Here is a 12,229-nt window from a genome sequence, read left to right on the forward strand (position 1 = left end):
AAATTTTTGTTGTTTTTTTTTTTTTTGTTTTTTTTTTTTTTTTTTTTTTTTTTTTTTTTTTTTTTTTTTGGCTTTTGCGGCAACAGTTTAACTTTATTTGTTTTTAGTATTTCAGTCGTGACAGACAGGAGAATAACCGTCTGTTAAGTGTTAACAAAAAGCATAGAAGATCAATATTTTTCTAGTAAGAAATCATTCACAGCATGTTCGTGTATGTATATATTACAGTAAAATACCTAACAAAAATGTGATAATGAAAATACGTATATTATATATTTATTTATTTTTGCTCAAGTCTATAAAACATTGTACATTGTTTATGTGGACTGAATCAGTTCGTGTGGGTTATTTTTTATTTTGTATTTTTGTAGAATATAATTTTTTTCCCCACCTCAAGGCATTCCCATCAAACATTACATGCAATAAGCTAACCATGTAACACGTGTTCCAAAAGTTTTTAGTGCAACTTGAGAAACAGGAACAGCAAGCAATTAAATTTTTAAATAGTTCGTAAGTAGTCTACAACGGGTTTCAGATGCAAAAAGATGAGTATATCTAGTATTCAAAAATCTCGAAAGCTCATTTTTGGGTCGACCCATTTCCCAGTACCCCGACCTCTCCCCCTAGGTCCATCCCGTCCTGTTCCTCTACCTCTCCCTCTTGAACTCAAGCGTCTGAAGAATGATTTTCCATGCTTCATCTCCAAAAGCGAATGAAGAAACTCGTCGCAGAGAATGCAACCAGTATACAAGGTAGCTCCATCTTCCAAGGGCGTTGTCTTCTTGTTGAAGTCAACTTCTATGATTGTAGAGTCGCAATCGGGGCATTGATCTCGAGTTGTGGAAATCCGGTGAGCGCCTTGGGGAAGGAAGACAAGACAGTTACAAGTATTGCAATTAAGTCGCCACTTGGGAGCGCTTACTGGATCAAGGACAAGTGTTCCGCTACATTCAGGACAAGCACAGACTCCTTGGGTTATCATAGAGTGCTGACAAGTGGGGTGCGGGCAGAGAGAGCATGGCATCCCAACTCCTTCCCCCAGTTTGTTAAGGCTGCCGGTTTTTGCTCCACCGAAGAGTGTGTCTATACCTTCAAATGGAGGAGTGTTGTAGCAGTACGGGCAAAGAGGGAACGACTTGCCTTCTGGGCCAGGTCTGGAAAAGATTAAAAGCTCGAAATTGTCCAACGGACAAGTAAGCTCCTTATAAAGCTGCAAAATTTAGCTACTAGTTACTCCCTATGAGCTTTTGTAATGTCCAGGAATCAGGATTTCGGAGAAACCTCCTTAGCTGAGAAGTGGAAACCAGTTCTTTTCTCAAGTAAGCAGAGAGGGAGACTTGGGAAGAAATTTACGGAAAACACATACCTTAATTGTGCCTTTTTGAGGAAGATAATAGATCTCCTCACATGTATTACAATACAAACGCGATGGTTGACTCGATATGTATTTCATGTACCGTAGGCATTTGCCACATTTACTGAGTACCCGTCCTGAGTTAGCAACTGGAGAGAACTGTGCCTCAAATAATGCATCCATCTTATCTATCTGCACCAAGTAGAAAAAAAGTGGAGGCATCATAAAGCATCTACATATACAGTGTTAGAAGTGTCGAGGATCGTCTTCTCTAATAATAGCTACTTAGCTGCACTATTTATTGTATCCTATGTTTAGTCTGTTTAGTATTATTAGTTGGTAGATACAATTAACACCTAATCCCTTTATATATTAGTGTTTTTCCTGAGTAATAAAACATAACAGAGGTATTTTCACTTATAAACAGGAAGTTCATAAATTGTACTCCAGATCTGATGGTCATAAAAAATGAATATTTGAATAAAGATCCAAGAGGGAAATCCTGAACTACAAAGTTTGAGCAGAAGACCAATTTGACCATGATGTAGAGTGTAGACCCACTCTACATTACGGCACTTGTAGAATAAGGTTAGGATTTTAAGGTTGTCAGGAATTATCCAATTTCCACCTTAGGGGACTTTATGCAGGTAGTGAAAAAAGGGTCTCAAGAACACACTCAAAAATTATGTATAACTTATTCAATATGCTAGCCCAGTTTATTTGGATTTAAAACGAGCAAAATGTTCTAATTCACTTCATCTACCCATCTCTCTCTCTTGGAATAATAGAAATGCCTTTCAAAAGTGCCATTTCTCTATAAGTGAAATAGCTTTTTGATACTGTCAAATTGGTGCTTCAAAGACCTTTATCCTTCTTGAACTTCTGGTCCGGGACATTTATTGTATTTCTGTATTTTGGCATTTCACTAGTAAAGTCACCTTCAGAATACACATGACCCGACATCAGTAAGTGTAAAGCAGGCTAAATGTTGGTTATCAAGGCTCTTTAAAAGCGAGATTCTCATATAAGTCTTTCCTGAACGAGGCAAACTCCACTTTTCCAGCATGCAGTATAAGGGAAAATGTACCAAATGATAAACCGTTTAACCTGCTTAACAAAGTAGCTGAATTTTTGCTTGAATTGTTGTAGAACATGCTGCAGAACACAAATATGATCTGCTTGACCCTTGGCAACAAGAGTAAGCTGTTGTTCGATGAAACTACGAATGTCTGGCAAACAGAGATCTGGATCTATGCATTGATATCCTCTTATCAGCGTTATACCTAAGGGAGTTGGAACTAGCTTTCTACCTGCTTGTACCTGCAAATTGCTCGGAAAGTAAACTTTAAAATACTGTAAGTTTCATTTAACGCCATTATCTCTTTGAAAACAAACCAATTTAATAAGTAAGATTATCCAACTAATAACCTTCACATAATTGCGCTCGCATATGTTGTTAACATGGACGGGTATTGAGGCATCTGTGCCTATCCCATACTTCTCCATAAAGGATATAAGCTCACTCTCACTTAAATAATCTGGTGGTGTTGTATTCCCCTGCAGATGTCACTCTCATAAATCAGCAGCAATGCTTTCAATCTGCCATACTACAATATCTAGACTCTTATTCATATTCACTTTTCTCTTTCCTATACCAAAAACCATAAGAGTGAAGAAAAAAAGGAAAAGAAAAAAAAGAAAAGAAAAGGAAGGAGACACAGAGGAGAGAGAGAGAAGTGCGGAGATTTATATGTTACCTCATAGAGTTCCACTCTCATAACCTCTATCTTTTCCCCCTTTCTAAACTGAGGAAGATTTTTCTCATTTATAGCCAACCACGGCATAATAGATGTAAATCCTTTCTCCAAAATGCGGTGCCCTACACAATGGAAGGATTCTCCACCAATTGAAAATACTACCTTTGTTCTGGAATGAAAACAAAAGAGCCCATAATTGGAAAAGTGAACAAATATAACATATTTATACACTGTTAATAGTAAGGGAAAGCAAAGCATATCAAGAATATAAAACAAATTTAAATATATATTAAAAAAAATCAAGTGTAAGGATCTTAATTTTAATGTTAATTTCAGAGACATCAAAATATTTTCAACAAGTTATCACATGCGCGTAAACTTTCTGGTACCAGGAACGAACAATAAATGTAGTCACTCAATATAGGTAGAATAAATATCCAAGACACGAGGAATAAGGTGGGAAGTTGTGCAACTGCACCAATCGGTTAATATCTGAACAGTGATATACTAAATTACCTATTAAATAACAAAACAACCTAGGATGAAAGGAGCATCTGAAATAACTGAAGAAGCTTTTACCTTGAGTACTTGCAGTCGGGAGATAGGGTCCCTATAAAATGTTGACAGACATACTTGTATAATCCCCAAGAATCGTTGTCTAGCATATCCTCAGTAGCTGAAAGCATTGGCGTGATAGGAGGATGATCACCTGCATCTGTTCCAACTCGTGGTTTCTGATAACCACGAGCAAGCAATGTCCGTACAAAATCACCCCATGTTGGATTATATGCTAGTTCACCGAGAGTTCCTTTGAAATCAAATGAAGAAGGATAAGCTGTGCTCTCTGTACGTGGATAGCTAGAGCAGCAGCATAAAATAATTGTTATGTGGCTATTACACACAAATAACGTGCTAAAATTTTTAGAATGTCACAAAAGCAGATCGCCTAAATTATATACATACAAACATACATATATAATATTATACTATGTTATATTATACACGCATATATATGTATATGCTTTTTCGTATAACCAAGGGGGAAATTTAAAAGCCATATAGTTAAAAGAGGGCTAGAGAATTTTGGATACTATTACTACCTGATGAACCCTCGAGTATACAAGCGTTCAGCTACTTGCATAGCTATTTGAGGTCCAAGGCCCAATGCACTTGAAGCAACCTGATCGACATTTGCAAAATAGATTTTTTTCATAATAAAAATAAATAGAATGGAGGATTATTTCAGAACATTACATGCTTAATGAACCTGGGAAATTAAGCTAAGCCTTTATAGCAGATTACTAGTTTAACTAGATAAATAAAACATATTTCCAAGTATTTTTCCACTCAAAGATCAAAATAGACAATAAAGACATATATTTACCCAAGTACCCTAAAATTTTATTTATCTCGCACTGGTTAATGATGAATGCATATGTATGTATTGTATGTAAAAACCTAATATTTTTTTCCTCTCCTTTTAGCAGAATGACATCTTCACTTAAATGTGCAACATAGCCCGTGGGGTATCCCATTTCCCTAGCTAGCCCCGTATGAAGAACTATCATTTACTTCAGTGTCTTTATGACTTCAGTATGCCTTGAGACAAGTATAAGTAGCGCCCCACAACCCAGTACCTCCACAACAAGAAAGAACAACAGTCTATATTGCATAAAATTAATCAATCAGCAGTTTTTCTGACCTTCAGAAGATTAACTGTATTAAGACCAGAAGGACGACTTTTGACTTCCTGCTTTTCGGATATTTCTGTCACTTCTACAATTCCATCTTCCATTACTATCTTTTGAAACATTGTAGCAGCCTGCAAAACAGAAGCATAAGAAAGCATTTATTTGTAAAGGAAAGGTAAGACAGAGCCAAGTTTAAAGCAAAGGGAGCCTCACTTCTAAGTCAAACAACTTCTGACGTTCCCATTCAAGTTGAACTTCATAGCCACTTTGCAGAATATAAGTGTGTAACGACCAAAACTTTTCTGGCTTAAATGTGCTCATCTGCAAATAGCGTTGTACACAAAACCCAAGGGTTGGAGTTTGACATGGTCCATAGCTGAAAGAGGCAACAAGTTGGATAAATTGACATATGAAAGTGAAATATGACCATACCAAATATCAATGGCTCCATTAAAACCCTCTCAACAAAGAAGAAACAGAATTATTACACTCCTATATAAATGAATTAACCAAAATCTAGATTTTCACCAAGTTAGCTAACAGCTCAACTACCAAAAGACAAAATATATATATGGGTGTGGTTTTAATGGTTACTCTAATATTTACCCATTGATGGGTAAACATAAGATATTTATCCAACGGTTGTAATAAATTGGATAGTTGACTAAAAAAATATAACAATTAATGAGATTGGATTCTTATCACGCCACGTCATCAAATTTTTATATTTAGGAGTAACTACCGATGGCAATGTAACCATCGAAAACTCATCCATTTATATGTGTGTGTGTGTGTGTGTGTGTGTGTGAGAGAGAGAGAGAGAGAGAGAGAGAGAGAGAAGAGAAAAGAAAGAAATAAAGAGAGATATATTGTTGTAGACCAATCAGGAAAAGATTCGGTATATATTATTGTCAATTATTCTGTTATTAGTTTCCTATTTTTATAGGTTCACCTTTTCTTAATTAGTTCCTAGAATAGTTCTTGGATTCAAGCGCAGAAAGCCTGTAAGGCCTGTGATGTATTCTTTTACCGGATTAATGAAAATTATTCATAATTCATACAGGCAGTGTTGAAATCATGTTTCTCCTTGTGTTGGCCACATGGTATCAGAGCAATATCAAGGTTAACATATGTTGAAAATAAAAGGATGCCTAATGCTGGAGCAAGCAGAGGTGAAGACTCTGAGGTGTCCTCAGGTACCTAAGACTCCTACAATTGCTCCCACTGCTTTCCCAGAAAATCCTTCCTTACAGATCACTACTCATAAGTTAAACGGAACAAATTTCATTCAATGGCCCCCGATTTAGATATTACAATACCTACTATGGAGAATTTAGATGTTCTAATTGCCTTGAGGAAAGGTGTTAGAACTTGCACGAATCATCCTATTAGCCAATTTGTCTCATATGTGAAACTATCACTATCATACAAGGCCTTCGTGTCTACTCTTAATAGTATGCAGGTTCCCAACTCTATTCAGGAGGCTCTCAAACACACAGAATGAAGGAAGGCAGTTAATGATGAAATCCAAGCATTGGAGAAAAATAACACATGGGTGTTGACAAATCTTCCCCCAGATAAGAAGACCGTCGGATGTAAGTGGATTTTTGCTATCAAACACAAGGCTGATGGTAGTATTGAGAGACTAAAAGCTCGACTAGTTGCTAAAGGGTTCACTCAGTCTTATGGAATAGATTATCAGGAAACTTTTGCTCCGGTGGCCAAACTAAACACTATCAGAGTCCTTCTTTCACTTGCAGCAAACAAGGACTGGCCTCTACATCAACTGGATGTAAAAAATGCATTTTTGAATGGTGACCTTGAAGAAGATGTGTACATGGAAATACCTCCAGGACTGGAAGCAACCGTGGAAAGCAACAAAGTGTGCAAATTCAATAAGTCTTTGTACGGACTCAAACAATCTCCTCGTGCATGGTTTGACAGGTTTGCAAAGTCAATTGTGAGATATGGATTCACTCAATGTCAGGCAGATCATACATTGTTCGTGAAATTCTCCTCAGAAAACAAAGTGGCAGTCTTAATTGTATATGTCGATGACATCATTCTGAAAGGTGACTATAAGGAATTAGTGAGAGTGAAAGCAGTTCTAGCCAAGGAATTTGAAATCAAAGATCTTGGCAATCTCAGGTATTTTCTCAGAATGGAGGTAGCTCGATCCAAGCAAGGAATTTTTGTCTCTCAAAGGAAGTATGTCCTGGATCTGCTAAAGGAAACAAGAATGCTAGGGTGTAAGCCAGTCGACACACCGATGGATCCAACTAAGAAGATAACAGCTATGATAGAGTCTGCACCAGTTGATAGGGGGAGATACTAAAGACTCATAGGACGGCTTATCTACCTCTCTCACACAAGACCGGACATCGGCTTTCCAGTTAGTGTAGTAAGTCAGTTCATGCACAATCCTACAGAAGAACACATGGAAGCTGTGTATAGGATCTTGAGGTACTTAAAAATGACACCTGGAAAGGGTATACTATACAGGAAGACTGGAAACCAGGATATTGAGATCTACTCAGATGCAGACTGGGCAGGAGATGTAAAGGACAGAAGATCAACAACTGGTTATTGTGCCTATGTTTATGGGAATCTAGTCACATGAAGGAGCAAGAAACAACCAGTAGTCTCAAGGAGCAGCGCAGAAGCTGAGTTTAGAGCATTGGCCCTTGGCATTTGTGAAGGAATGTGGATAAGGAGACTACTCAAGGAATTGGGGATAACAAGTGAGAAACCGATCAAGTTTTTCTGTGAAAATCAAGCAACTATATGCATCGCGAAGAATCCGGTACACCATGACAGGACTAAGCACATTGAGATTAATCGTCATTTTATCTCAGAGAAGATTAACAACTCAATAATACAATTGATCTATACCCCTACACAATCTCAAGTGGCAGATATACTCACGAAAGCTCTTCCAAGAACAAGCTTTGAAGGATTGAGTCACAAGCTGTGTTTGTTCAACATCTACAACTCAGCTTGAGGGGGAGTGTTGAGATTTCCGAATCAATTAGGGAAGATTTCTAGGAATTATCCCTGATATCTTGTATATAAGTTAGGAGGAGAATCGGTATTCTACCGGATCTTTATTTTAAACTTTCCTAGTTTAGTGGGTTTGTTTCCTTATTTAGTTACAACCTAAGAATAGTCAAAGCTTTATTATTTTGTATATATATGTGTACCGGCTGATTAAAGGAATAAGAATTGATATTCATTCTTCCTAAAAACCTTCAATAACTAAAGAAGAATTCAGTCAACTTGCTCCTGACCACTTGGACAGCTACTTCCAATTTAACTCGTCGCAATCGAGTTCTTTTCAACAGGGAGGAAATGATGGAAATCACAATACTAGTTTCCACTATTATGTTAGGCGTAAATATAGCAACTAGAATTATAATTTAATTTTCTTTCTTTTATTATATTTAGATTGTCTATCTATAAATAGGCCTAGTGTTGTTCATTGTTTTTCAGAACTTATTGATTAATAATACAATTATCAGATTCCTCTCTCTAAAGTTCTTCTCTTTCTCTCTCTAAATTCTCCTTTTCTTCTACCTTAATTCTTCTCTCTCTCTCTTCTTGTCTTTCTTCTTCTTCTCTCTCTTTTGCCTATTCTGTTCTACATCAATAACGCTTGGTACCCCTTGACAGAAACGATTAATACTATGACCCCTTGAAGAGAACTAGTTTTGTTCCCCTTTCATAATAAATATATTTGCTTCTTATCCACAAACAAAATGCAGGAGGTTTCTCTCTTTTTCTTTTTTTTTTCCTTAAAGCAAAATGCAGGCGTATTGATTCTGCTGAATAATGTCATTGATCCCCCTTAATATTGCAAGTAGAGGTAGCTTGATAAACTCCTTAACTCACTTGCGCATATCACAACTAGCTCATACAAAATGGAAGAAAATGAAGATCGTAATCAAAAGCATAAACTTTAACCGAAAACACAAGTAATAATAATATAAATATGCCAAGCAACCAAGAAAGCGATTAGAAAACCTACGAGATAACTCTAGAATCAAGATTCCCATATTTCCTTTGAAAGTGATTTGTTTGAACTCGTGTAAATGCAACTCCAACTTTCAAATCTATCTCTTGCCGAGCCTCAACAGCAAGTGCCTCATCTCTATTAGGTTCCACAAGATTATCCATGGCCCTCAAGATATCCTTCTCGGTAACAGAGGAAAACCGTGCACGATAAACCCTTCTACTTTTGTCATTTACACCAAAGCCAGTACACTCAAGAACTGCAATAATAAACTGATTTAGGGACTTCAATATATTACCAGCAACTTACTTGCCCTTTACATTATTTCTAACGTTAAAACTGAAATACATTGATATATTAGCACCCTAAAGATATTATTCGCATTTATGAGCTTGAGTCGAAAAAAATTGTTAGTAGCCTTAATCTTGGTGCGGTTGTGATTTTGTAAATTTCCTGCTTTTGGATGATATGTATCAATGACTATATTGTGAACCAACATATCTTTGTTACCCAGAAAAGAAAAAGGTGTTATCTATACAACTAGTTGAGCACCCAAAAGATTTTATTTCCATGCTTTTCAAATTTGACTTGGATTAATTCAGCTTGAGTTGACAAACATCTTAATCTTATTGATAAGTGCATAATTCTTTATATTTTTCATTGAATTTCTCCATATTTTCCTTGTTTGATTCTCAAAGTTTTAGAGTTTTTATTAGTATATTGTGTTTTGCAGGTGTTCGGAATCAAAAGATATTGAATTATGTACATTAATTAGGAGATATTGCTTAAATTAGGAGATATTGCTTAAATTAGAATAGCTAGCATATCTTTCCTAGTTTAGGGGGCAGTTCCTATTTTTTAGAAAAGATCCTAGGAATATCTTGAGGATAGTTTCCCTATCCTATTATTAGGTTTCCTAGTTTCCCGATTCTGTTAGCCACGGGACCTAGGTGTGTTGTACACCTATTTATACTCCGGTTTTCTACCAATTAAATCAAGAAAGGTTTTATATTTTTCCTCAAAAACTTTCATGGTATCAAAGCCTGGTTTAAGACTTTACCTCTGTCCGCCAGGCCAAGAATCCAGAAAACCTTCCTTCAACCCAAACCGTACCCTCTGCCTCTTCTAATAATGTTGATTTCAACCCTAATGCTTCCATTCAAATTACTACCGCACGATTGAATGGAATAAATTTTCTAGAATGGGCTCAATCAGTAAAACTAGCCATAGATGGCTGAGGAAAACTAGGGTTTCTTACAGGGGAGGAACCAAAGCCGAAGGAATCTGACCCTTCATTCTGAAAGTGGAGGTCTGAAAATTCACTCATCACTACGTGGCTTCTCTATTCCATGGAGGAATCAATCCGGAAGCCATATCTGTTTATGTCAGCCCCAGAAGTATGGGAGGCCGTGCGTGAAACCTACTCGGACCTGGAGCACTTTTCACAAGCCTTTGAATTGAAGACTCGGCTGGGGAATTCCAAGCAGGGGGAGGCAGATATCACTACGTATTACAACAGAATGTTGGCACTTTGGCAAGAATCAGACCTCTGCTATAATGACGAATGGGAGAATCCCAAAGACCTTGCTAGGTTTAAAAAAAGGGAAGAAATTGATCGTGTTTTTATGTTTTTAGCAGGGGTTAATGCAGGATTTGATGATGTTAAAGGGCGTGTTCTAGGCAGACGTCCCCTTCCTACAATCCGTGAAGTTTTTTCTGAACTTAGGCAGGAAGAAGGACGAAAGAGAGTCATGACTGGTTCATTCTTGACACCAGCAGAGCCTGAAAGTTCAACCTTAGCAGTCTGTGGCGATGAGAGTGACTCAGATAAGAAGAAGAAGCCGTGGTGTGACCACTGCAAACGGCACTAGCACACCAAAGCTTCCTGCTGGAAGCTTCATGGGAAACCACCTAATTGGCAGCCAAATTGGAAGAAGAAACAGGAGGGAGTCAAGGCGTTAAACACTGTGACTTAGACTACTGCAGAGCCACCATCTACCTCGGTACAGCCTCCATTTACCAAGGAACAAATTGAGCATCTTCTAAAACTCTTTAAGTCTCCACAAATTTCTAATCCTTCTACCTCTTATACTTACCAAGGTAATCAAGCTCCTTCTGCCCTCACTTCCTCAAATATTTCTGGCCCATGGATCATAGATTCTGGTGCCACAAATCATATGACCAGTTGTTCCCATCTATTTTCCACTTACAGCCCATGTGCAGGAAATAAAAAAATTAAAGTGGCTGATGGTTCTTTTTCAGCCATAGCAGGGACGGGTTCCATCAAAATTTCTCCATGTGTAACTCTAAAGGATGTCTTACGTGTTCCAAAATTGTCATGCAATTTACTGTCAGTCAGTAAATTAACTCTTGACCAAAACTGTCATGCTAATTTCTTTCCATCTTACTGTGAATTTCAGGACATGGCCTCGGAGAAAATGATTGGCAATGCTAAATTAAGTGGTGGACTTTACTACTTTGACGATGGATCACTTCCTAAAGATTATGTTTCAAATACTTGTTTTGGTGTTATTTCTAGTTCTAGTAAGAATGACATTATGCTTTGGCATTTTAGGCTTGGTCATCCAAGTTTTTATTATTTAAAACGTTTGTTTCCTAGTTTATTCTCCAATAAAGATCCATCTCTTTTTCAATGCAAAATTTGTGCTTTAGCAAAAATGCATCGATCTCCATATATCTCTCGTCCATATGTTCCTTCCAAACCTTTTTCTCTTATGCATAGTGATATATGGGGACCTTCAAGAATATCAACTCCTTCGGGAAAACGATGGTTTGTTACCTTTATAGATGATCACACAAGAATGACTTGGGTTTACTTGATGACACAAAAATCTGAGGTGGAACACATTTTTAAAACGTTTTATAACATGATTTACACTCAATTTGAAACAAAAATCAAAGTTTTAAGGAGTGACAATAGTCGTGAGTATTTCACAAAACATTTGAGTGCTTTTTTCTCACAAAATGGCATTTTTCAGCAAAGCTCTTGTGTTGACACGCCTCAACAAAATGGCATTGCCGAAAGAAAAAATAGGCATTTGTTAGAAGTGGCTCAGGCATTGTTATTATTTACACATAAAGTACCAAAATTTTTTGGGGGGATGCTGTTTTAACAGCAATTTTTTCGATAAATAGAATGCCTTCGAAAGTTTTGAATTTTGCCACTCCTATAAGTGAATTTTCCAAAACTTTTCCCCAAACAAAAATTCAATCAACTCTGCCACTGAAAACATTTGGCTACACTGTTTATATCCACAATAAAGATGTAAACTTAGGAAAACTTGATCCTAGAGGAACTAAGTGTGTCTTCTTAGGATACTCTCCAAGTAAAAAAGGATATAAGTGCTATGATCCCAAAAAAAGGAAATATTTTGTCACCTTTGATGTGCAATTTTTT

General features: G+C 37.0%; 1 protein-coding gene across 1 annotated transcript in view; it reads right to left on the reverse strand.

The window, feature by feature from the left end:
- Positions 1–332: 332 nt before the first annotated feature.
- The window catches only part of LOC21402836 (DNA topoisomerase 3-beta), a 22,018-nt gene continuing 10,121 nt past the window's right edge, over positions 333–12,229 (reverse strand). The window contains exons 6-15 of the mRNA XM_010095581.2: positions 8,827–9,070; positions 5,016–5,178; positions 4,814–4,933; positions 4,212–4,291; positions 3,691–3,969; positions 3,112–3,280; positions 2,783–2,911; positions 2,462–2,674; positions 1,367–1,546; positions 333–1,210 (exon numbers count right to left, since the gene is read on the reverse strand). Coding sequence (XP_010093883.2) covers positions 563–1,210; positions 1,367–1,546; positions 2,462–2,674; positions 2,783–2,911; positions 3,112–3,280; positions 3,691–3,969; positions 4,212–4,291; positions 4,814–4,933; positions 5,016–5,178; positions 8,827–9,070 — 2,225 coding nt within the window. The 3' untranslated portion in view covers positions 333–562. The remainder of the gene's footprint in view (positions 1,211–1,366; positions 1,547–2,461; positions 2,675–2,782; positions 2,912–3,111; positions 3,281–3,690; positions 3,970–4,211; positions 4,292–4,813; positions 4,934–5,015; positions 5,179–8,826; positions 9,071–12,229) is intronic.

The sequence above is a fragment of the Morus notabilis genome, unplaced genomic scaffold, assembly GCF_000414095.1.
Source record: "Morus notabilis unplaced genomic scaffold, ASM41409v2 Scaffold67, whole genome shotgun sequence".
NCBI classification, from domain to species: domain Eukaryota; kingdom Viridiplantae; phylum Streptophyta; class Magnoliopsida; order Rosales; family Moraceae; genus Morus; species Morus notabilis.